The sequence below is a fragment of the Nicotiana sylvestris genome, chromosome 10, assembly GCF_000393655.2.
Source record: "Nicotiana sylvestris chromosome 10, ASM39365v2, whole genome shotgun sequence".
Lineage (NCBI taxonomy): Eukaryota > Viridiplantae > Streptophyta > Magnoliopsida > Solanales > Solanaceae > Nicotiana > Nicotiana sylvestris.
The window spans coordinates 42831715-42858323 of record NC_091066.1 but is presented as its reverse complement, the minus strand read 5'-3'; the positions used below and the strand labels follow the sequence as shown (position 1 = coordinate 42858323).

The window sequence follows — 26609 nt, the reverse complement described above, 5'->3', positions numbered from 1 at the left end:
TGAAGTTTTTGTATTGGATTCAATAGTTTTTGTCGTACAGCTTATTCAAAAAACTTCAGCCCAATGTGCTGAACTTATTTAGTGTATTTCTAAAAACTTCAGCTCCCCTAAGCTGAAATTTTTTTGTTGGATTCAATAGTTTTTTCGTACAACTTTTTCAAAAAAACTTCAGCTCAACGTGCTGAGGTTTTTAGTGTATTTCTAAAACTATTAGCATTTGATAAGCGGAAGTTTTTGTCCTTCAGTCGACACTTTTGTTATGACTTTTAACCAAAACTTCAGCTTAAAAAGCAGAAGTCATTTACTTCATGCTTAAGTTTTTTCAACAAAAATATACTTAAAATTCATAATAAAAGACAGAAGCATATTTGTATGAACAAAAGTGAAATAAAAAAATACTTAATGTATATTCACAAAATACAAATTATGTGCAACCAATCCTCTAATCAAAAAATTCACACACAGTCTCTTCAAAATCTCCATAATCATGTCCTTGTTGTTCTTCTGGAGTTTCATAGCCGCTATCTTTTTTCCACTTTCCATGAGCCCAAAGATTGGCATCCAATTCTCTCCTGAAGGTCAATGACTGACTTTGATCGAAATTGAAGACATCTTCTTTATTCAACCGCATATCAATTAACTTAAGAGCAAATACACCACAATCAACACTATAAAAAGAACATGAAAAATAGTTAACACAAGGGCAAAAAATAATAAACATAAGATGCATGGTAAAACATATGCGAAACACGTACTTGTTAGTCTGATGCAGTGAACTCATCCACTTAATTTGAAATTTTTCCACAGGACTATCCCCATAAAATTTATTGTGTGCCCCAAATTCCAAGCATTTGAGATAGTGTGGGATCAACCGGGCATAATTTCTGACATGTTCAACCGCACGCTCATATGTTACACTGCCCATGGAATCATACACATATATAATTTTATCTTTAAAGTCCATAATTCCAAAAAAGTAGTGCGTAGATCTCTGGCCCGTCATTGGCTTAAGTCAAAATGGAAAGAATACTTTTCTGGCAGATGCCCATGAGATACCACAGGAAAGGTCGAGGCCTTTTACGTAGTTGGCCACCTTTTCATTCGTTGATTCTTCCTCAAACCAACTAAAGTCCGTAAGTGGCCAAATAACCGCATTTTCTTCTTCTTCTTCTTGAGCCTGTTGTTTGGATATCCTCTTTCTCTTTGATTTGCTCTTTTTTTGATCCTCCGTTCTCTTTTACTTCCTTTTTCTAATTTTATCCATCTATTCTTCTGAAGGATGAATACCAACGAGCTTAGTCATATACTGATCAAAAATCAAATCAGTTACTGCAAATCTTGATTTTGGATAAGCTGGAAGGTGATAGCAATATTTTTTGCGCAAGTAATATATGCCCACATCCATATGCTGCAAATGAACAACAAATGATAACATGTGAAAAAACTACAAACAGCATGACAAAAACTTAAGCATATTCAGTTTGAAGTGTTAGAAAATAATCTAAAAAACTTCAGCATGTTTGATTTAAAAGTTTTGAAAAAAACTAGAGAATGCATGTCAAAAACTTCAACACGGCTAGGCTGAAGTGTTAGAAAATAAGCTAAAAACTTCAGCATTTTAGTATGAATAAAGCTGAAGTTTTCCAAATTACAGTACAAAAACTTTACTATAAAAATAAGCTAAAGTTTTGGGAAATACAGTCGAAAACCAATTCAAAAAACAAACTTAATAAACTTACTTCATTTGCAAGATCAGAGTTAGGATCCATTAGCTAGGTAAAGAATGATTTTCGAATATCAATTCTAGCTAATCTGAATGGATTGGAATCATATTCACTGGCATCCATCTCCAACCACTCTGTAAATCTTTGCATCAATCCACTGTCTTGATTAACATAATGGAAGGGACACCTTCGTATATTCTTTCCTACTTTCCAATCTTGCCCCCTTTCCTTTCGTTTATGAACTACGTAAGGAGATCTCAACCAAATACTCTCCATACAGATCATTTTCCCTTTTTTCTGGTTTTCCTTTTGCTTGCTCTTCCTGCTGTTCCATCACAACTAACTGTTGTTGTTCACCAGCAGGGGGAGAAACCACAACTATAGTGGCAGATACTTGACTAACTCCCTGTTGTTCACGATGTTCTTGTCTCTCTTCACGAACAACAACAACAGTAGAATTACCTTCTGAAGCAGTCCCTTGTGTACTACCAAGTGAAATTGAACATAAATTGAAGTTGGGGATAGTACTGATGCCACACATAGGAGAACTGGAAATCTTCCTTCTCTTAGGATTTGGAAGAAGTTGTGATGCATCAGATGATATCTGCAAAAGCAAGAAAAATATAAACATAAATAAAACTGATACAAAACACACATTAGGCAAAAAAATAGCTTGTAATCGAATTGCAGAAAATAACTATTTGGTCTAAGTGTTGAGACACAGATGGTGTTTGCATTCCAACAGATCCATTTCCTTTACCTTCAAATATGCCTATATCTTCATGCGAACAAAATAAAAAAATTATAAATAATACTGACTAAATTTTATAAAATAATACCAGCACACTTCACACCTGTCTGTGAGCCAACAGGTGTGAATAAATGTATTTCTCCTTTTTGATATAGCTGCATAAGCTCACCAAATTCTTTTTGAGATGCCTCGAGTCTTTCTAAAAAATCATTCAAAAACATAACAAAGAAAATAAAATATGTAAAGTTTCAAACTGTAAAAAATATACTTCGATCAAATGTAATAAATTCATGATCTATAGAATACCTTGATGTTTGTCTTCCGCTGTGGTTTCCCCAGGCTGCATACCTTTCTCGATATCAGCATTTCCAGCTTCATTCAATTGTGCACCAACGTTGAGGAGCATTGGAGTATTCTCTTGAAGATTTTTCTCAACTATACCTTCATTTAATTCAGCATCATCAGAGACTTTTTGAGTTGTGTCAATTGAAGCACAACTAGTTTCAACTTCCACTGCATATTCATAAAGAGGGGGAATAGATCAACTAGTTTTTCTATATATATAACATAGTAAAAATTTATACATGTAGTGAAAATTTCACTACAGGACATTATCAAAAAGATCAGTTAAAACTTCAATCTCTAGGAAGGCTGAAGTTCGACAGTTACAAAAACAAAAATTTCAGCTCTAGAGTTGAAGTTCGACAGTTACAAAATAAAAACTTCAGCTCTAGAGCTGAAGTTCGACAGGTACAAAACAAAATCTTCAGCTGAAGTTTTGTTTCATGTTTTTTGTTTTTTGTTATATATTTTTATGAACTATTATAAACTTCACACTTTATACCTGTAGTAACAATTTCCTGCGTATCACCACCTAAAATTTCCTTGCAAATAGCTAGTGCTTCATCAAACAAATTGCCCTGTCCAATATCGCTTTCCAAAGAACAACTCGATGCATGTTTTTCAGTACCAACAACTTGATCATCTGCACCTTGTTGTTGAACATGTTCATCGCATTCACCAGCCGCTTCCTTACGTGTAGCATTATCATCTACAACTTTACGCGGTGGATCATGAGCAGCATGTTCTTCAACTTGATTATCTGCACATTGCTTGCTTCCAACATTCTCAGTTGCTAACTGTTCTTCATCATTTCTATCCCTGCTCACTATATCAGCACTGGAACGTTCCTCTTCAACTTGTTTCTGAACATGTTGATCGCCTTCAAAAGCCGCTTCCTCAAGTGTAGCATTTACATATGCAACTTTATCTTATGCATCATCAACAGCATTAATATCTGATGGAGGTTTGTAACAGTCGATCACCCTATCATATTCTCGATGGTTACTCAAATCAAAATTGCCATCGTCCATTTCATTTGATTTGTTGACAATCTTAAACAACTGTTCAAACTTCTCATCGAAATATTCCTAGAAAAAAAATTACTAACAATGATTAATCTGAATAACATCAGCAGAAATAAAAAGACTTCTCTATAAATTAGCCTACCTTCACTTTTACAAAAACTGCATCAACAATAGCAAATCGCTCATCCTTTTTAAACTTATCGAAAACTTCGTTCACGATCGTGCTTCTTTCTTTTTCTGCATGCCTTTGAACCTCCGTCGTTAACCTCTAGAATAGATACACAACAAAAATTCAAATATAGAAGAAAACTTCAGCTCAAAAACATATTGTACTTTTACAAAAACAAAACCAAAAAACTTCAGACCAAAACTTACAGAACATATTGTCTCAAGTAATTCATTGTCATCAAAGTCAGATGTAGAATGGGTAGAACGACTCTGGGTACGAGATGATTCTCCAATAAAAGGAGTTTGATTCGGTTCTTTTGATCGACTCCAACTATGTGGTGATTTACCAATGACAGGAATTCGATTCGCTTCTTTTGATCGACTCAGAGTACGTGGTGATTCGCCAGTTGAAGGAACTACATTAACTACCTTTGAACGAATTAAAGGCATTGAATTCAATTCCTCTTCTGTAGGAATTATATCCAATACCCTAAAGTCGCGATATCTCTGTTTAATACAAAAAAGTATATTATGAGGAGAAAAAACCAATTACATCAACATATTAACACAAAGACAAAAAAAAAGTAACTTACTTCATGAGTACTGAACATATGATAAAGTTCAGGAAATTTAGGCTCTCCCGCACTTAGATAACGTAACATCCTGGGAACCTGAGGGGTATCAAGGTACTCATCCTCTCTTATATACCTCTCCTAAACATCTGAGAAGCGCTCATAGAACCAAGCACATAACGGATATGGAAATCCACCAAGTTTATACTCAGTTGTATGTAATTTATTTTGCTTGTCCAATGCATGTTTCAGTGAATACATGAGCTTCTCATAAGCCACATTACCCCAAGGATATTCAGCACAAACCTTATCATCTTCAACAATAGATGCATACTCCTCCATCACACATGACTCGGCATTTTTCCCAAACAAAATAGACTCTACAACAAGAATTTCCATAAGCTTAACAGCATCATCATCACTCTCGCATACGTGTATGTGATTCACATCATTCTTTGGAATTTCATTGCGAGTCATAAAACTTTGAATATCCTTCAAAGTCACACCCTTGGACTTACCAAAATACCGCTTCAGAATATTGCTCTCTCGATTAATTGGTTTTTCAATATTATGTGTTGTGATCCGCAAACCACACATAATGTGAAAGTCTTCAAGGGTGAAGGAAACATCATGACCAAAAATCTTGAAACAAATGGAGTCTCGATCATTGGTGAATATTCGAGAAAGACACAGACAATGAACCAACTTCATGCTACATTGGAAATTCTCCATAGCCATAATGTATCGAAATGTACCATTATTAAGCTTATCCCGTTGTGTAGGAGTCAAGAAAGTGGCAATTAATTTCTTCAAATCATGGTTCCCCTTCCAGTAACCCTTACAGTTAAACCAATCTCCAAACTCAAAATATATTTGCCCAGGTCTTGTAGGTGGAGGAGCAAGGACATAAGGACCTGGGGGTATTATAGGTTGTCTATGTGCTTTAGGTGCTTTGCCTACTTTAGCTGCATTAGGATCTTTAGGTGCTTAAGGAGCTATCTGTTCAAAAAAAAGTAAAAGTTACAAAAAATAACATCAGGACATTATCAAAAAGATCAGTTAAAACTTCAATACCTAAGAAGGCTGAAGTTCGACAGTTACAAAGACAAAAACTTCAGCCCTAGAGCTGAAGTTCGACAGTTATAAAATAAAAATTTCAGCTCTAGAGCTTAAGTTCACCAGTAACAAACACAAAAACTTCAGCTCTAGAGCTGAAGTTCGACAGATATAAAACAAAAACTTCAGCTCTAGAGCTGAAGTTCGACAATTATAAAACAAAAACTTCAGCTCTAGAGTTGAAGTTCACCAGTAACAAATACAAAAACTTCAGCTCAAGCTAGATTTCACTAGTTACAAATACAAAAACTTCAACTCCTAAAGCTGAACTTCACCAGTTACAAACACAAAGCATTCAGCAAAAAAACATGTTGTAGTTTTGACAAAAAACAAAACACAAATTCTATTTATCTAAGGTATCATTGAACTATTAAAACAAATAATACTACAGCTCCTAAATAGTATCATATATTTAACTCTCAAAATTTTTAAATACTCGTTCAAAAAACCTAAATATAGAATTTTCATCAACAACATAAACACTCGTTCAAAAAACCTAAAAACACAATCGTAAAAGTAAAACTAATGCACTTATCAAACTAAACCCTAAGAAAATATTTTATCATAAATACATGACTATCAAAACCAAAACCAGAAATTAAATCATAAAATAAAACCCAGAAAGTTATTGCAATGTACCGGTGATTAAATCGTAATGTGGGAACAACGACGACTAGCAGTTGAAAAATCAAAACAACAACGAAAACCGTTTGATTTCAGAGAAGAACAAATCAACAAACGCGAATAATGGGAGTGAGAGACAGAGACAGTAGAGGACTAGCGTATACTTGGAGAGAAAGTAGTCTTTTAATAAAGAAGGACAAAATAGTCTTTTCAAATGGCTTTTAACAAAAAAACGGGTACGGGTGCAAACAGAAAGACTAAGCGGCTACATGTTAAAAAGGGGCGTCCAAATAGGGCGCCCCGTGCAATTTTTATAGAATTCTTTGTTGTGTATCTTACGGGAATGTATCAAAAAAGACACTATTTACCACCAACTTGCTTTTTTAGTCATGTTACAAAAATAGCCAAAAAAATAATCAATGATATACAACATTCAAAAAATATTGGCAAAAAATATTTTTTTCAATGGGGTATTATTGCGATTCGTTGAAAACACATAAATGAGGCAATATACAAATTTTGACGAAGTTTGAAGGTGAGTTAAACTAGTTTGGAGTCAAAATTCATTACCAATGATATATAATATTAAAAAAATTAGGCTAAAAAGAATTTTTTAATTGGGTCTGGTTGGAATTTGTTGAAAATATATAGATGATGCAACATACAAAATTTGAGCAAAATTGGAGGTGATTTGGACTGGTTTGGTATCAAAATTCGTAGTTAAAATCGAGTTAAAAAAATTTCTTTTGCGACACATGTATCAAACTTGTATCATGCATGTATCTCGCACACATGTATATATGTGATACACATTTGATACATATGTGATATACAAATGATACACACGTCATATTTTTTCACGTTCATCTTCTACTTCAAATATTCAATTTAAACACTACTAGAAATATGTCATTTTCCCACGAAAAACTTTTCAGTGGCAATTGCCACCGAAATACAGTGGAAAAATTAAAATTTCTTTTTGCTAAGAAGTATTCGTGGGAAACTTTTGGCGAAAATATGCGCGGTAACTTAGTTCCCTCTAATTCCATAGAGAAATCATTAAAAAAGTAATTACTATATAAAATTGAAAAAACAATTCCCAGTGAAGATAGTGGGAACTTAAACAATAAATAAAAAACTTTTTTATATATTCCTATTTCCCACAGAGATTTCCCATGGTAATAGTGGGAAAGTATTATTATTTATATAACTTACGTTTTCCTTCATTTTATTCACATAGTATTTCCCCTCTGTATCTTCCGTTCCTCAAGACGTCGCGACTCCCTTCACATGGTATTTTCCCCTCTGTATTTCACTCCATTTCCAGGTAATTCGACGCCTCCCTCCCCCCCCCCTCTCTCTCTCTCACTTACCATCTCCTTTTTCATTGTTGATTTCGCCCAAAGTACTTTGAAACTTAGGGATTTTATACTATTTTAAACCCTGGGTTTAAAAAAATCAATGTGAAGCGAATCAAGTTGCCCTCTTTCTCAATTTCTGGTGTCATGTATATTTATGTAGATGCATTTCCAGTACTGTAAAATTTGGTAATCTATGACCATGAAAGACATAAAATTTTGTGTAAATTTTGTTGCAGTTGAATAATCTTGAGCTTGCTGACAATCTTGCCAAAAACGGAAACCTTCCTGGTGCTGAGATTTGGTAAGTTAAAATCATGTTTCTCAAGTGCTGAGAATAGTACTTACGGAATTTTTGTTGGCACTTAGTTGGGCGTTTGTCCATTATTTTTAAAGCAACTTTGTGTTGTTTCAAAAAAGTAGTTTGTCGGGTTTTTTTGTTGTTGTTGTTTCATGTATAGTACTTCTTATCTGGTATAAATATGGAATGATGGAAGATCAAGTTTTAACTTTTCCACTCTTGGATATATATTATCCTCTTTATCAGCTGCCTACAGTAGTAACATACGTAAATATAAATGATATAACTGAAACAAAAATTAATTCGAGCCCACTGAATTCACAGTGTTTCCTTAAGAAATTTAATCCCCTCCTAGTACCCAAGGTTATGGATTATTTCCTCCCAGGATAGAACGAATTACACACTGGTGTAGCGGTACTTCAAACCCCAGTATTTCAGCGAACGCAAAGTTCGGCAGCAAATCACACTTACAGTTGCTTTGTTTGTAGTTTTAAAACAATGCAGAACAAGGGAGGAGAACTCAGAAGTCGAATGAAAATTCTGAGATGAAGGAATGCAATGTATAGCCGATGTTGAATTCTTACTGAAGAGGATATCAGATTGCAATTCGTTTTTCCAGTGTATACACAGTATACAGAGTCTAGTTTGAGTGTATACAGAGTGTATATCAATTATATACAGAGTGTATATCAATTGTATACTGAGTGTTTCGAGTGTTTTTTTCTGGTGTGTTCTTCTTTCTCTACAACTTCTGCTCTATTTATAGCAGTCATGTGAGAGAAATCCGCCCCCTCCATGGTGGAACAAGCATTAGGATATCATGGAGGAAGCACTTACATGGTGGAATGAACACTTGCTTGGTGGGAGGAGCACTTGGCCATGGTGGGAGGTGCACTAGGCATCTTGTTGCTTTCTTGGTGCAACACAATACACGGATTGGAAAACATCCGTTACAAACACGGATTATTTCACGTTAATATTCACTATTAACAAATAAATTTGGTCCAAATAATTAATCAATCGATCGATCATTTGATCAAATCCAAATCCAAATCCAAATCTCATTTCCCATTCACTCTCATTTTAAGACTATTTCATCTTAAACAAAAACTCAACAATCCAAAACTCAACAATCCCCCACATGAATGGGGGAATGGATATATCACGGAAGTATGCATGAAAAACTTGTGTGATTTGCAAGCAAGAATTAATTGCATCTGGATAAGTAGGTTTCCCTTTGAACTTTCCGTAGTGAACTTATGTCGGATATACTCAGTTAATCGGTAGATTTGATATCTTTGAACAGTCAAACTTTAGTGTATACCTAGACAACCATAAGTCACACAATCAACCCCTTAACCGTCTTTGGTTCTCATTGTTGTGTTCGTTTCAGCCATGAACACTGCCTGGTTTAATAAGTGCGTAGAGAATTGGCCTTGCAAAATTCTCCTTGAAGCGGCTAACACTTCACACTTACATAAGTGATTCCTAAACGTGTCATCCCGTAGATACACTATTTGATATACCCTGTATCAAATTTAGAAAATATTAAAAAGTCTTAGTACTTTATCCTTGGTACTGAACATTGTCTCATCACGAGAATGGACTATAACTTTTTGTTGACAATGTTGAACCGTCATTAATGACTTTGTTTGATCTCCTTGAACCTAGATCTTGGGATCTCCAGTCTTCTAGGTAGAGTTACCGCCACAATGACTTGTTCTCGGCCATAGTCCCATTCCCCTCGATGATTTCTCAACTACCTCTCTAGTTAGGCCTTTTGTAAGTGGATCCGACACATTATCACTTGACTTTACATAGTCAATCGAAACGGGATTTGTTTATTTATTTCAGAGTCGCCACTTGGGAGATTTAGGGTGTCCCAAGTCACCAGTTTAATCCCGAATCGAGGAAAAGAATGACTCTGTATTACAGTCCGCGAACCAGAAATCCGGATAAGGAATTCTGTTAACCCGGGAGAAGGTGTTAGGCATTCCCGAGTTCCGTGGTTCTAGCACGGTCGCTCAACTGTTATATTTGGCTTGATTATCTGATTTTATACATGTTAAACCTATGTGCAAGTTTTAAACTCTTGACCGCTTTTATTATTATTTTTTACGAGAATTGCAACGTCGTGAAAATATATCTCGAACCACGTTACATCAATGCACCCGTGGTTATTGACATATCTCGACTCGGTTGAGATTTGGATTTGGGTCACATAAATGTGCACCCGAATTAAGAAAAATAAATTATTAAGACGCGCCTAAAGCAACTAACGTATTGTTATTTTGGGGAAAGCCGTGAAATTCATTAGACGGTTCGTCCCAAAATCTAAAGTATTTTAACGCAATATTTACTGAGGGCCCCGCAACTTATGCGTTTTATTTGGTGAGGCTCGTCTCATTTATTATTTATAGGCTAATCCTAAAATAACTATTATTCTTCTATTTATTTGTCTCTAAAGAAATAAATAAAAGGGGTCCTAATTAGTTATTATTAGAAAATCCTATAGTTTATCAATTGAAAATTAGTAGACCAAATGCCACTTCAACTTTAGGTCCAAAGAACCCAATCCATATGTTGGATCGAGTTTTGAACTACACGACTTGGTTATTTGATTCTGCTAACATTCATGAATAAGTTAACTGATTCAAATTCAAGTAGACTATTGATATTAACCATTAACATGCAATTACTTGTTCCTACGTCGAAGTAGTGAGCTAAACGAACAAAGGAGAGGACATCAATAACTAGCATGTTGGGCTGTTTTAAAAGCGCGTTTAACCTGAAATCGGAATAAGCACCACATGTTGACTTCTGAATTAATTGTAAGTCCAAACAATACTGATATTCGGTTTTTAACTCAATGTTAGCTGAAATCAGTACTAAACTATACTAAGTCTACAACTAATGAACAATGAATTAATGGTTTAAACAGTCCTAATTAGGTACAAACTTCACAGTCTATATTTCATTGAGTTATAGATCAAATTGGACTATACAACTACTTATCATCTATATCTACTGAGCTACAGATACAGCATCAAATAATTAAGGGCCCGAGCATTTCCATTTCATGTTTACATCTCAAAGCTACATCAAATTGAGCTTAGTTGTGTACCTGGTATTGGAAACAAAAGAAGAGGAAGATGAGAAACAGCAGATGCAGTAGCAACACAGCAACAACAACAAACAGCAACAACCCAATAACAGATTAAAAGCAGCAAAATCCCAGCAATATCCAATGGAACAGTAACGAGAAACCCACAACAAACTCAGAAAAACCAGTTGACAACCCCAGCAATACCAAACTGAACCAAAGAACTCCCAGAAACAAACAGAGGGCAGAAATCTACTTAGAAATGCAATGAAACAGTACTTTCTGATTCTCTATTCTTTAACTCTCAAAGAAGAACACTTTCAAGAAACTCTACTCTTTTAACTGATTTTCAGCAATCAAAGAAGACTAGACTTCCTTTCTCTCAATATTGAATTCTTAGTATTGAAATCCAGCCTGTTTTCACTCTCTAACTAACTGAACTTTTGTGTTAAAATCTAGTCACTTTAACTCTCAAACTAAACTGACCTCTCCAACATTAAAAGTCAACCTATTTTATATATTTCTAATTCGGAATTTCTGATCTCCAAATTTTTTTTGTTGGTGATCAGTCCAAATGCCTTCTATTTATAGCCATTACAGACCTACCCCCTTTTTAAAACTTAACTACCCGACCCCCCAACAACCAAAATCAGCATATTTCCACTTAAACCCCACTAAGGAATGCTTTTCCTTATTTTCAGCCCCAATTCCCTCTTGTTCCCCATTAACTTATTAATTTAAAGACATTTAATACCCCACTAATAAGACACTAACATTAAAATATTATCCTAACTGTTCCATTCCCAAATCACCCCTGAAACCCCTTAATATTACTGCCCTAATACAATCTATTCATCTGCATTAAAACCTTTGACTCTAAAATCTGTTCAAGCTAACAATTATCTAAAACTAATTCTGATTAACAGCTATAACCAATCCTCCTGACAACTGAATGACTATGGTTGAATTCCAATTGAACTGAATTTAAATCAAAACCAAACTAACACAACACAGAACTCAACAGAATCATTAAAGTTGAAGCTGAAACTGAATCAAAATCACATGAATGCAGGGATTAAACTAACACAATTCTAAGTCAAACCTATACAAGAATGCATGATCATTGTCAGTATATTGACAATGCCCTGAAGCTAATTGCCTAAAGATCAGTACAAACAACATTTGACCTCAAACCATTTGACGAAAACTACTAGTAAAACTGAATTAATCGACGATAACTAATTAACCAATTGCCTATAACAATTGACAACAATCAATCAGAAATAGATAATCAGGCAATTTACGGGGCATTGACAAAAATAGGGATTTATAATAAAAACTTAATTAATCAACGAAACTATTCGAATCGATTATACAGCCTATAATATATACTCAGCAACGAACAGAAGTAAATTTGACCAAATAAAAGGTCTGAGTGAGAAGAACAGAACATTTGACAAAAATGAAAAAATTAATATAACAACTCTAAACAAATAAACAGACATTTAAAACATCAAAAATAGAATAAAAGGAAAGAAAGAAAAATACCTTAAATGGAACAGAGAACAGACGGACTTGAATTGACTCGGACTTGAACTTTTTGAGGTCAAACGGACCTTAATCGAGCGTTCTCAACTAAGAACACTTCAACTAAGGTCAGTTAAACACCCAAATTCCCTTCAATTTCGGACAGAAACCAGTTTTAGTTTTCTTGGGTTCTTACATTTCGATTTGGGGTTCGAGTGTTTCTAGCCAGATTCGACCCAAGCCAAAGGTGGTTTGGGCACGAGGGAGGTCAGGGGGTGCTAGGGTATGAATTTGGGCTTGGTTGGGGTAGGTTCGAGTTCTGCTCGAATCTTCAAATGGAGATTCGAGAAGTTCCAAGTTGATTCGAGGCAAGTGGTTCATGGATTTGGATCGGGGGTGGTTTGGTGGTCATTTGGTGTTAATTTGGGGCTGAGGAGAAGTGGTACCACCACCAGAGGAAAGGGGGAAAGGGTGGCGGCTATTAGGGTTCCAGGTTTTCGATCTAATATTCGAGAAGATCGAGCAACATTCGAGGGAAACGGAGTGGGGATTCGGGACGGGGAGGTCGAGGGGAGTCTACGGTGTAAAAGTGGGAGGGATTGGGCATCGAACACTGCTGTAGGCGATTTCCAACTTGGTGGCGGGCGGTGGCGTTACGTTTTGTCTCTGAAGAAGAGGAGAGACGGAGGGTGTGAGAATGAAATGGGGGTAAGAGGTTTGGGGGGTTGTGGTATATTAAAATTGTTGATTTAATCAGGGCCGCTGGATGAATGAAATCCAACGGTCCTAATAGAATCAATAATCAAAACGGGGTCATTTCAATCACATGGGTGCTGGACCGGACCGGGTACAAGGTGGGTCGGATCAGGGTTTGTGAATGGGTTAACTTCTAGACCGTTTGATCAAGCTGATTCAACGGTCCAGATTGACATGACCAAAACGTCGTTGTTTGGTCGACGCTGGGGCGGACCGGGTTGGGGCGAATTTGATTTGGGCTTTTCAAATTAAACTGAATTTGGCCCAAAATTCTGATAAACTATTTATTATTCTTTTCCTTTTATTATTCTAGAATTCTAATAAAATAAAATAAATCCAAACCTAAATTTAAACTTGATCAATTTATCCTAAAAATGTTAATTAACTCTAAGTAGTAATTATCACAGAATAATTAAATACCAAATCACACAATTAAACACTAAAATGCAAAGTGCATTATTTTTTATGCTTTCCTTGTAAAAATACAATTTTACTAAAAATAAAATCCTAAATTCAAAATGCTATATTTTTGTAGTTCTCCATTAATTTACACAAATAAACGTGTACACACAAATGCAATCAATAGCTGAAAATATCACGAAAAATTCACAAAATTGCACACAAAAGAAAAACTATTTTATTTTGAATTTTTGGGAGTAATTTGTGTGAGGCAAAAATCACGTGCTCACAGCTGCCCCTCTTTGTCCGGAAACACGAAGGGTTTTCATGCAAAGATAAAGTGAGCGGATACGAGCGATTTTTTTTTTGCCTGTTTAAGTACTCCGTGTGAAGCATTTTTTGAAATAGTTGACCGAACTTCTGCTTCGAAGGTTTCCTACATATCTTTGGCTAAAAAGGAATCAGGTCAATGTAGTTCGGAAAGTTTTGGTGGCTGAGACTACCATGGGACTGTAATTTTGCTGCTACTGCTGTTGCATGTTGCTGCTACTGCTTACCGACCTCCTTATTACACAATTGGTAAAAGAAAACAAGAAGCTAGACTAAACTAGGGATTACAAAATCTTATCTATCTTCGAACTTGCTCTGGTCGCCTTGTTTTCTTGTTGACTTGTGTTTCCTCCGCTGTTTCTTTCTTTGACTTGACTTGTGAGTGTATTCCTCTGTTCTACAGGCGGGCTCCTGACTTTAATTTCAACTTAAAGATAACAACCTATAACAACCTCCATTCTCCAGGTGGGCTCCTGACTCCTTCAACTTCAAATTTAACAATCTCCATTCTACAGGCGGGCTCCTAACTTCTTCAACTTTTAAAATAAACAACCTCCGTTCTACAAGCGGGCTCCTGACTCCAACTTAAAATTTAACAACCTCCATTCTCCAGGCGGGCTCTTGACTCCAACTTAAAATTTAACAACCTCCATTCTATAGGCGGGCTCCTGACTCCAACTTAAAATTTAACAACCTCCATTCAACAGGCGGGCTCCTGACTCCAACTTAAAATTTAACAACCTCTATTCTACAAGCGGGCTCCTGACTTCTTCAACTTTTAAAATAAGCAACCTCCGTTCTATAGGCGGGCTCCTGACTTCTTCAACTTTTAAAATAAACAACCTCCGTTCTATAGGCAGGCTCCTGACTTCTTCAACTTTTAAAATAAACAACCTTCGTTCTACAAGCGGGCTCCTGACTCCAACTTAAAACATAACAACCTCCGTTCTACAGGCGGGCTCCTGACTCCAACTTAAAATATAACAACCTCCATTCTACAGGCGGGCTCCTGACTCCAACTTAAAATTTAACAACCTCCATTCTACAGGCGGGCTCCTGACTCCTTCAACTTTTAAAATAAACAACCTCCGTTCTACAGGCAGGCTCCTGACTTCTTCAACTTTTAAAATAAACAACCTCCGTTCTACAGGCGGGCTCCTTACTTCTTCAACTTAAAATTATAACAACCTCCATTCTCCAGGCGGGCTCCTGACTTCTTCGACTTAAAATTATAAAAACCTTCGTTCTACAGGCGGGCTCCTGACTTCTTCAACTTTTAAAATAAACAACCTCCATTCTACAGGCGGGCTCCTGACTTCTTCAACTTTTAAAATAAACAACCTCCGTTCTATAAGCGGGCTCCTGACTTCTTCAACTTTTAAAATAAACAACCTCCGTTCTACAAGCGGGCTCCTGACTTCTTCAACTTTTAAAATAAACAACCTCCGTTCTACAAGCGGGCTCCTGACTCCAACTTAAAATTTAACAACCTCCGTTCTATAAGCGGGCTCCTGACTTCTTCAACTTTTAAAATAAGCAACCTCCGTTCTACAAGCGGGCTCCTGACTTCTTCAACTTTTAAAATAAACAACCTCCATTCTACAGGCGGGCTCCTGACTTCTTCAACTTTTAAAATAAACAACCTCCGTTCTATAAGCGGGCTCATGACTCCAACTTAAAACATAACAACCTCCGTTCTACAGGCGGGCTCCTGACTCCAACTTAAAATTTAACAACCTCCATTCTACAGGCGGGCTCCTGGCTCCAACTTAAACTTTAACAACCTCCATTCTACAGACGGGCTCCTGACTCCTTTAACTTTTAAAAGAAACAACCTCCGTTTTACAAGCGGGCTCCTGACTTCTTCAACTTAAAATTATAACAACCTCCATTCTCCAGGCGGGCTCCTGACTTCTTCGACTTAAAATTATAAAAATCTCCATTCTACATGCGGGCTCCTGACTCCAACTTAAAATTTAACAACCTCCATTCTACAGGCGGGCTCCTGACTCCAACTTAAAATTTAACAACCTCCATTCTACAGGCGGGCTCCTGACTTCTTCAACTTTTAAAATAAACAACCTCCGTTCTACAGGCGGGCTCCTGACTTCTTCAACTTTTAAAATAAACAACCTCTGTTCTACAAGCGGGCTCCTGACTTCTTCAAATTTTAAATTAAACAACTTTCGTTCTACAAGCAGGCTCCTGACTCCAACTTAAAACATAACAACCTCCGTTCTACAGGCGGACTCCTGACTCCAACTTAAAATTTAACAACCTCCATTCTACAGGCGGGCTCCTGACTCCAACTTAAAATTTAACAACCTCCATTCTGCAGGCGGGCTCCTGACTCCTTCAACTTCAAATTTAACAACCTCCATTCTACAGGCGGGCTCCTAACTTCTTTAACTTTTAAAATAAACAACCTCCGTTCTACAGGCGTGCTCCTGACTCCAACTTAAAACATAACAACCTCCGTTCTACAGGCGGGCTCCTGACTCCAACTTAAAATTTAACAACCTCCATTCTACAGGCGGGCTCCTGACTCCAACTTATAATTTAACAACCTCCATTCTACAGGCGGGCTCCTGACTCCTTCAACTTTTAAAATAAACAACCTCCGTTCTACAGGCGGGCTCCTGATTTCTTCAACTTTTAAAATAAACAACCCCCGTTCTACAGGCGAGCTCCTGACTTCTTCAATTTAAAATTATAACAACCTCTATTCTCCAAGCGGGCTCCTGACTTCTTCAACTTAAAATTATAACAACCTCCGTTCTACAGGCGGGCTCCTGTCTTCTCCAGCAATTACTTCCCTCAAACTAGTGTTTTCACTTCTCTGAAATCTGCCGGGGATAACACTGCTGGGGAATTATCTTCCTTCTTTAAGACTAGTTACTTTCCTCCTTTTAACAATGGTTGGGATGATACTGATTCAAAGACCACTACCCTTAAAACTTGGGTTATCTTGCTTCTTCTAAGATTGCTTTCTTTAAAATCTGTATTGCCTTCTCCCATAAACTGCTGGGAATTCCACTTCCTTCAAAACTTGTGTTATCTTCCATCTTCCCCAAGTGGGTATCTGATTTCAAGAAAATTTTCGCAATGAGAGAAAATTTTCTGCCCCAGTTTGATAATCTTCTTTGTGGCCATGTCGCCTCGCTGTCAATAACATTTCCTTTCCCCTGCTTCAAATCAAAGAAAAATTTGTTAGTTTAAAACGTGGTGAGTGGTCGTGCCACTCCTCCTGGGGATGGTTTTTCCCCTTTTTCCTTTCCCTGCTTTGCGTTTTATTACAAAACTTGGTGGGGATGATATTATTTGCTGGGGATGATATTCCTGCTGGGGATGGTTTTTCTTTTCTCTTCCTTCCCCGCTCTGTGTTGTCCGACCATCGCGGAACTTGGTCGATAATCTGTCGGAGTTGTTCCTGCATCTCACAAATCTGCCGGGGATCCTCTTGGAATTTGATCCATAACTTTTTAACTTCCTAATTTTCTGTTTTTCTCCAACTTCCCCTGGAAATTTGGTCCCCTTGGAATCTAGACTCATTCATCATTTGGTCTTGCAACAAACTTCTTTTCGCTTTGTCACCTTATCTTTGGCCTGTCCTATTCGCATTTTGCTTTGCACCATTTTGGCAACTGGTAGTAAGCTCTGAAAAATCTTTCTCAAAACAAATTGCTGGAGGAAAAATTCTTAAAAAAAAGAAATGAAAAGTGATGATTACAAAAGATGGAAAAAGAAGAAGTCTTTCTAAACGAATGCTGGGGAGAAGAAAGGAAAATGACTTATCTGAATGATATAACCGATCCCAACGATCATGTCGTGCATTCCGGATTATTTTTTCTTCCTTTTCTTTTTTTTTTTTCATTTTCATTAGTGATTCCAAGAGAGGGGTATGAAAGAATAAATAAGGCTCAAAGGGGGAAGCAAAGGTTAAAGTGTTTGGATAGAAGAAAGAATTGCCTCCATCATTTCATTCTCCGATAAATGCCAAGTACAAACTGACAAACATCAATTGCAATCAAAGGAATTACACATAATATCTCTTGACTGCGTCAGAATTGATAGCCATGTCGATGTATCTTCCCTCGACATCTGTCAGACATAAGGCGTCGTTTGATAACACTCTGGTCACAATAAACGGCCCTTGCCAATTCGGGGCGAACTTGCCCTTTGCTTTGGCCTGATGTGGCAAGATTCATTTCAGCACCTACTGTCCTACTTCAAATTTCCTGGGACGCACCTTCTTATTATATGCTCTTGCCATCCTCTTTTAATACAACTAGCCATGACATACTGCTGCCAATCTCTTTTCATCAATCAAGCTCAACTGCTCCAATCGGCCTTTGACCCATTCATCATCATCAATCCCAGCCTCAGCGATAATCCGGAGTGACGAAATTTCTACTTCTGCCGGTATCACTGCTTCAGTTCCGTATACTAACAAATAAGGAGTTGCACCTACTAAAGTGCGGACAGTAGTGCGATATCCCAACAATGCAAATGGCAACTTTTCGTGCCATTGCCTGGACCCTTCTACCTTCTTCCTCAATACCTCAATATCTTCTTGTTGTCTGCCTCAACCTCGCCATTCGCCTTGGGACGATACGAGGTGGAATTACGGTGTGTAATCTTGAACTGTTGACATACTTCTTTCATCAAACTACTGTTAAGATTAGCGCCATTGTCCGTGATGATCACTTTGGGGATCCCAAATCTACAGATGATATGGGAATTAACGAAATCCACCACTGCCTTCTTGGTTACCGACTTGAAAGTTTTAGCCTCAACCCACTTGGTGAAATAATCGATGGTGACCAGAATGAACCTATGACCGTTGGAAGCTGCCGTCTCAATCGGTCCAATGACATCCATGCCCCATGCAACAAATGGCCATGGTGCTGACATTGTATGTAATTCTGTTGGTGGAGAACTCAAATCTCCGTGTATCTGACACTGATGGCATTTTCGCATGAAATTGATACAATCACGCTCCATAGTGAGCCAATAATACCCTGCTCGAAGAATCTTCTTTGCCAATACATATCCGCTCATATGTGGCCCACAAACTCCCGCATGTACCTCTGTCATCACTGTCGTGGCTTGACCAGCATCTATACATCTCAGCAATCCCAAATCTAGTGTTCTTTTGTATACCACTCCTTCACTAAGGAAAAATCCATTTGCCAATCGCCAAATGGCTCTCTTTTGATCTCCGGTGGCCTGCTCTGGGTATATCCCCATCCTGAGGTATTCCTTGACATCATAAAACCATGGCTCGCCATCCATTTCTTTCTTTATCATGTTGCAATAAGCATGCTGATCACGAACCTAGATATGCAACGGGTCAACATGAATTTTGTCTGGGTGGTGCAACATCGATGCTAAAGTGGCCAAAACATCGACAACCTCATTCTGAACTCTTGGGATGTGTCTGAACTCCACTGATCGAAATTGCTTGCTCAGATCATGCAAACATTGTCGATATGGTATAAGCTTCAAATACCGTGTTTCCCATTCACCCTGGATTTGATGCACCAGGAGGTCTGAGTCTCCCAAGACCAAGACGTCCTGGACATCCATGTCTGCAGCTAACCGTAAGCCCAAAATGCATGCCTCATATTCAGCCATGTTATTGCTACAATAGAAACATAGTTGTGCCGTAACAGGATAATGGTGTCTTGTTTCAGAAATAAGTACCGCTCCTATTCCAACTCCTTTCGCATTTGCGGCTCCATCAAAGAAGAGCTTCCAACCTGGTTCCTCAGATAATTCCAACTCATATATATGCATCACTTCTTCATCAGGAAAATACGTCCTCAATGGCTCGAATTCTTCATCAACAGGATTCTCAGCCAAGTGATCGGCCAATGCTTGGGCTTTCATGGTCGTCCTCATTACATAGACGATGTCGAACTCCATGAGTAATATTTGTCATTTCGCTAACCTCCCTGTGGGCATAGGCTTCTGGAAAATATACTTCAGTGGATCCAAGCGTGAAATGAGATAAGTAGTATATGATGACAGATAATGTTTAAACTTTTGTGCCACCCAAGTTAGGGCGCAACACGTCTTTTCAAGTTGAGTGTACTTAACCTCATAGACCGTAAACTTCTTACTGAGATAATAGAGGGCTTGATCCTTCCTTCCTGTGATATCATGTTGCCCCAGTACGCAACCAAATGAGTTCTCTAGTACCGTTAGATAGAGAATCAATGGTTTTCCTGGTTCAGGTGGGACCAACACAGGTGGGTTTGATAGATACCCCTTGATTTGGTCGAAGGCTTCCTGACATTTTGCCGTCCATTCTACCGCAGCATCTTTCTTCAGTAGCCGAAAAATGGGTTCACAAGTCGCCGTGAGTTGAGCGATGAACCTGCTGATATAATTCAACCTTCCCAACAGACTCATTACTTCTGTTTTGTTCTTTGGCGGTGGCAATTCCTGGATGGATTTGATTTTTGACGGGTCCAACTCAATGCCTCGCCGACTGACGATGAATCCCAACAGCTTTCCAGATGGAACACCAAATGCACATTTGGCCGGGTTGAGCTTAATGTCGTACCTTCGAAGTCTTTGGAAAAACTTCCTTAGGTCTGCCACGTGGTCTTCCTGACGCTTAGATTTTATGATCATTTCATCTACGTACACCTCAATCTCTTTGTGTATCATGTCATGAAAAACCGTAGTCATTGCTCTCATGTACGTTGCCCCAGCGTTCTTCAAACCAAAAGGCATTACCCGGTAGCAATAAGTCCCCCACGGCATAATGAATGTCGTCTTTTCCGCATCTTCTTCATCCATCAGAATCTGATGATACCCAGCATAGCAATCTACAAAAGACCCGATCTCACGTCCGGCACAATTATCGATCAAGATATGGATGTTGGGTAATGGAAAGTTGTCCTTGGGGCTTGCCCTATTCAAATTGCGGTAATCGACGCACACTCTGATCTTCCCATCTTTCTTTGGCACTGGAACTACATTAACCAACCAATCAGGATATCGAGTGACCCGAATAACCTTTGCCTGCAGCTGCTTGGTTACTTCTTCTTTGATCTTCACACTCATATCTATCTTGAACTTCCTCAATTTTTGCTTGACGGGAGGGCACGCCGGGTTAGTGGGCAATTTGTGAACCACTAGATCGGTGCTTAAGCTCGGCATGTCCTCGTACGACCATGCAAAAATATCTTTGCATTCAATGAGTGCTTTGATTAGTTCCTCCCTGATGTTCGGCTCAATGTGGATGCTTATTTTGGTTTCCCTGACATCGTCTGCATCCCCTAAATTGACAGCTTCAGTGTCGTTCAAATTGGGCTTGGGTTTCTCTTCGAACTGGCTTAATTCTCTGTTTATCTCTTCAAAGGCTTCATCCTCATCGTATTCCGATTTTTTCCGCGCCCGCGGGGCGCATGGGGGAGTTTTTTCCAATTAAAGGACAATCGAAACGGGATTGGTTTATTTATTTCAGAGTCGCCACTTGGGAGATTTAGGGTGTCCCAAGTCACCAATTTTAATCCCGAATCGAGGAAAATAATGACTCTATATTATAGTATGCGTACCAGAAATCCGGATAAGGAATTCTGTTAACCCGGGAGAAGGTGTTAGGCATTCCCGAGTTCCGTGGTTCTAGCACGGTCGCTCAACTGTTATATTCGGCTTATTTATCTGATTTTTAATACAATTATGAACCATGTGCAAATTTTATCTTTTAACCGCTTTATTAATTATTATTATTAAGAAATGTGAACATCGCTTAAAACATATCTTTGGACTGTGTCACATGAAATGCACCCACAATCCGAAACATATTTTATTTGATGTTTTAGAATTTGGATTTGGGTCGCATGAAATGCACACCCGAGTTTAAGAAAATTAAATTATTAAAGACGCGCCTAAAGCAACTAGCGCATTATTATTTTGCGGAGGCCGTGAAATTCGCTAAACAACCCTCCTGAATTCTAAGTAATTTAAACAAGTATTTACTGAGGGCCCCACAATTTGTGTTTTTATTTGGCGAGGCTCATCTCATTCTTATTTTTTTTTTTTTTTTTTTAAAAGAATTTGCAACGTCATGAAAATGCATCTCGGGCCACGCCACAATCAATGCGCCCGTGACTAAAGACATATTTCGACTCCGTTGAGATTTGGATTTGGGTCACATAAATGTGCACCCGAGTTTAGGGAGATAACATTATTAAAGGCGCGCCTAAAGCAACTAGCGCATTATTATTTTTGGGGTAGGGCCGTGAAACTTGCTAAACGGCCCGTCCCGGAATCTAAGTATTTAATATATACGTTTAGAGGGCCCGCGGCTTGTGCATTTTTTCTTTTTATTTCTTTTTATTTTTGCGAGGCTCGTCTCATTTTCACTTTTTAAGGGAAAACTTAAAACAACTACAATTTCCTACTAGTGAAGCCATCCGAGATAAAAAAAACGATTCTAACCGGTAATAATATCCATGAAAAAAATGAAAAATAGAATAACCTCGTTCATATGCTCACATTAACTTTGAGCATGCAGTAACTAAACATAAAATACCATTTTTAACACAACAACAAAATTGCATTGTTGACATTCATACATATCGAATATTTTCATTTATTGCCTTGAACCATAATATGCAAAATGAATGAAATGAAACAAAGGATGAAGAACACCAACCTTCGAACCTCGACAATCCTAGAACGACAAACAGTGCTTCCTACGGAACTCGAACCGGACCTCACTCGACGAGGAATAATGATGAAACCTCGGACAAACACCTCGACGTACCGGACCTCGACGGAAAACAGAAAACTCGGCAAGGCGGGATCGCGGCAACCCACAACTGCTCGCGAAAGACGGAACGACGTCGACAGCAGTAAGGTCGACGCGGGGGGGCTACTGACGGACCTGTTTGGTGGTGTACGCCGGTGGCTTTGGACGCGAGGGTTTTGTTGGTGGTTTTGGACGTGAAGGGGTGGCGTGTGGGCAGTAATGGAGGAGTGGGTGTCGCGAACGTGAGGGAGTAGTCTTTTGGACGTGGGGGCCTAGGGTCGTTGGGTCGTCGACTGGTGGTGGTCGATGGTGAAGCCGGTAACTGGAGGTGGAAGGGTGGTTGTTCTTGGTGGTTTTGGGCAGTAGGGTCGACGCGGTGGAGCTGGACTGGTGGTTTTTGACGTGAGGCTGGTGGCGTTAATGGAGGTGGGCGTTTTGAAGGGTCGGGCTGTTTGGTCGTTGATGGTGGTGATGGTTGAGTCGACGATGGAGGGTCTGTTGGAGCAGGTGGGTTTGGACGTCGTTTTGGCAGTGACGGGGTGCTGGTCCGGTGCTGGGGGGAAGTGACGGGGTGGTGGTGTCCGGTAGGGTTTTCTCTTCTTCTTCTTTGTGAAGAAGAAGATGAACAGTGAGCAAAAGGAATTGTTTTCCGTTTTTTTTTCTTTTTTTCTGACCAAAATCAAAAAGTACCCTCTTTCAAAGTTTTGTCCGTGTATTTGTATAGTCTCTGCCCAGAAAAATGAGCCCCACGCGTGGTGGGGTTCGAGGCATATGTCCCCCACGCGTGGTGGGGTTCCCCACGTGTCCTGGACACGGTTTATTATGGGCTAGGTCCGAAAATTAGGCCTAAAACCGGGTAGTTTAAACCCGAATATTATTCTTTTGCCAGGACCCGAGAAATAGGAACACGTTGCTTAACTAGTCCTATGTAAGCAAAATAACTACCAAAAATAAGACTAGTATTTAAACAAAACTATATCTTTTTAAATATTTTTCAAGGTTTAAAATAGCTACAAAATATTAATAAAACTATTTGTAATTTTCGTTTTTAAGATAAAATATGAAGTAATTTTTTTGTATTTTTCAAAGTTAAAATGACTATAGAATATTAATAAAACTTATATTTTTTTGTAATTTTCGTCCTTTAATAAAGACAAAAATATGAAGTAATATTTTTTTGTATTTTTCAAAATTATAATGACTGCAAACATTAATAGAACTATATTTTTTGTAATTTTCGAATTTATATAAAGTACCAAAATAAAGTACAATTTTTTTTTGTATTTTTCAAGTTTATGAGAAATACATAAACTAAAATTATATATATATTTTTTGTGATTTTTCTTTTGAGCAACGAAATAAAGTAAAATAGTTAAAATGACTATATTGGACCCAATTTCACATATTCACGCAAAAAATGTGAAAATTCTCGGGGAGGGTCAAAAATCACGTGCTTACAGCTGCCCCTCTTTGACTGGAAACACGAAGAGTTTTCCGACAAAGAACGACTAAACGTGTTTTTGACCCGACCATTACTTGGACGGACTACACTTAAGGAAAGGGAGGGAATGTGACCGAGCCCTGGTATCTGAGCTGCCTACATATCCTTGGTTATACAGGAATCAGGCCACGTGTAGTTCGGGAATGGGAGGGATAGTGAAGTGTACCGAGGTGAAGAGCCGATCGAGGTTCTGTTCCGTTGAGGTTCCGGTCCGCGGTCCAACAAAAATGAAAACTGAAAAAAGACTAACTAAGCCTATCAGCTACTAGTTACAAGGATTCCTATCTCTTAAGTCTTCTGAAACTTGGTCTTGAGTCTTGAATGGTGCTTCATACAGACTTTTGGACTTGAACCTTGATACTTGCTAGTTGTAGGCGCTAGTTCTTGAGCAGATCACATCTGTTATCCACATCCGTGCTTCGGATTCATTCATTTTTCTCTTTTTCTTTTTCTTCTTTTTTTTCTTTTTGTTTTTTGTGACTAGCTTTTGTTGACCCTCTCAGACTGTTGACTCGCATTCTTGGGGCGAGATTCTTGTTGCTTCTATCTTGGATTGCGTGCTGGGGATTTTTGTTGTAATCCTTCTGTTCTCCAGTGGGTCACTGTTTGATTTTGAAAAATGTTTTCTCCGTTTTACAGGCGGGTCCCTGACAATCAAAACAAACAAAACAAACAAAATTTCCTAACCCAGTTTGTACTGGGAAGGTTTGTGAGTCGTTAGCAAAATTGTAACTCACTTACACTACTGATGCAATGATGAGAGTAAACTAAAGACTAGGCTAGGATGTGCATCTCCTAGGAGTAAAACCAAAACTCTTGCTAGCAAATGTGTCTGCTAAAATAAAAACCTCAATGACTCAAACTAGAAAGTGTGTCTTCTATGGTTAAATCGGAATGAGCTAAACTAGGAAGTGCGTCTCCTAAGGGTGAAAACTTCAGTGACTAGAACTAGGAAGTGCGTCTCCTATGAATAAAATCTTGATTAGGAAGTGCGTCTCCTACGGGTAAACTTAAAAACTGGACTAGGAATTGTGTCTCCTATGGTCGGACTTAAAATGAATCAAACTAGGAAGTGCATCTCCTAGGGGTGAAATCTCAATTCCGGAAGTGCGTCTCCTGAAATAAAATATAATCTAAAAAGCCAAACTCGGGAGTGCGTCCCCTAAAGCAAAAGTATAACCTGAGTGAACCAGACTAGGAAGTGTGTCTCCTAATAATGAAAACTTAATTCAGGAAGTGTGTTTCCTGTGCATGAAATTAAACTTAGGAAGTGCGTCTCCTCTTGGTAGAACTGAACTTAGGAAGTGCGTCTCCTGTTGGTGAAATAAACTTAGGAAGTGCGTCTCCTATTGGGGAAAACTGTCCTTAGGAAGTGTGTCTCCTACTGGGTGAAACTTTTCTTAGGAAGTGCGTCTCCTACTGGTAAAACTTGTTCTTAGGAAGTGCGTCTCCTAATGGTAAAGCTGAACTTAGGAAGTGTGTCTCCTATTGGTAGAACTAAACTTAGGAAGTGCGTCTCCTATTGATAAAACTTGCTTAGGAAGTGCGTCTCCTATTGGTGAAACTTGCTTTAGGAAGTGCGTCTCCTATAGTGAAACTGAACTTTAGGAAGTGCGTCTCCTGCTTGGTGAAACTTTTTAGGAAGTGCGTCTCCTACTTGTGAAACATTTTAGGAAGTGCGTCTCCTACTTGTGAAACTTTTTAGGAAGTGCGTCTCCTATTGGTACAATGGACTTAGGAAGTGCGTCTCCTATTGGTGAAACTGAACTTAGGAAGTGCGTCTCCTATTTGATAAAACTTGCTTAGGAAGTGCGTCTCCTACTGGTGAAACTTGCTTAGGAAGTGCGTCTCCTACTGGTGAAACTTGCTTAGGAAGTGCGTCTCCTACTGGTGAAACTTATCTTAGGAAGTGCGTCTCCTACTGATAAAACTTGCTTAGGAAGTGCGTCTCCTACTGGTGAAACTTGCTTAGGAAGTGCGTCTCCTACTGGTGAAACTTGCTTAGGAAGTGCGTCTCCTACTGATGAAACTTATCTTAGGAAGTGCGTCTCCTACTGATAAAACTTGCTTAGGAAGTGCGTCTCCTACTGGTGAAACTTGCTTAGGAAGTGCGTCTCCTACTGGTGAAACTTATCTTAGGAAGTGCGTCTCCTACTGATAAAACTTGCTTAGGAAGTGCGTCTCCTACTGGTGAAACTTGCTTAGGAAGTGCGTCTCCTACTGGTGAAACTTATCTTAGGAA

General features: G+C 38.4%; 1 protein-coding gene across 1 annotated transcript; it reads right to left on the bottom strand.

The window, feature by feature from the left end:
• Positions 1-4723: 4723 nt before the first annotated feature.
• On the bottom strand, positions 4724-5320 carry LOC138879253 (uncharacterized). Its single transcript, XM_070158856.1, has one exon. It carries the CDS (start codon positions 5318-5320, stop codon positions 4724-4726), a length of 597 nt encoding a protein of 198 aa, XP_070014957.1.
• Between the last annotated feature and the right edge of the window lie 21289 nt (positions 5321-26609).

What these genes read in the sequence shown, in the direction of transcription:
- LOC138879253 (XM_070158856.1), bottom strand. Translation starts at nt 5,320, where the DNA reads ATGGCTATGGAGAATTTCCAATGTAGCATGAAGTTGGTTCATTGTCTG.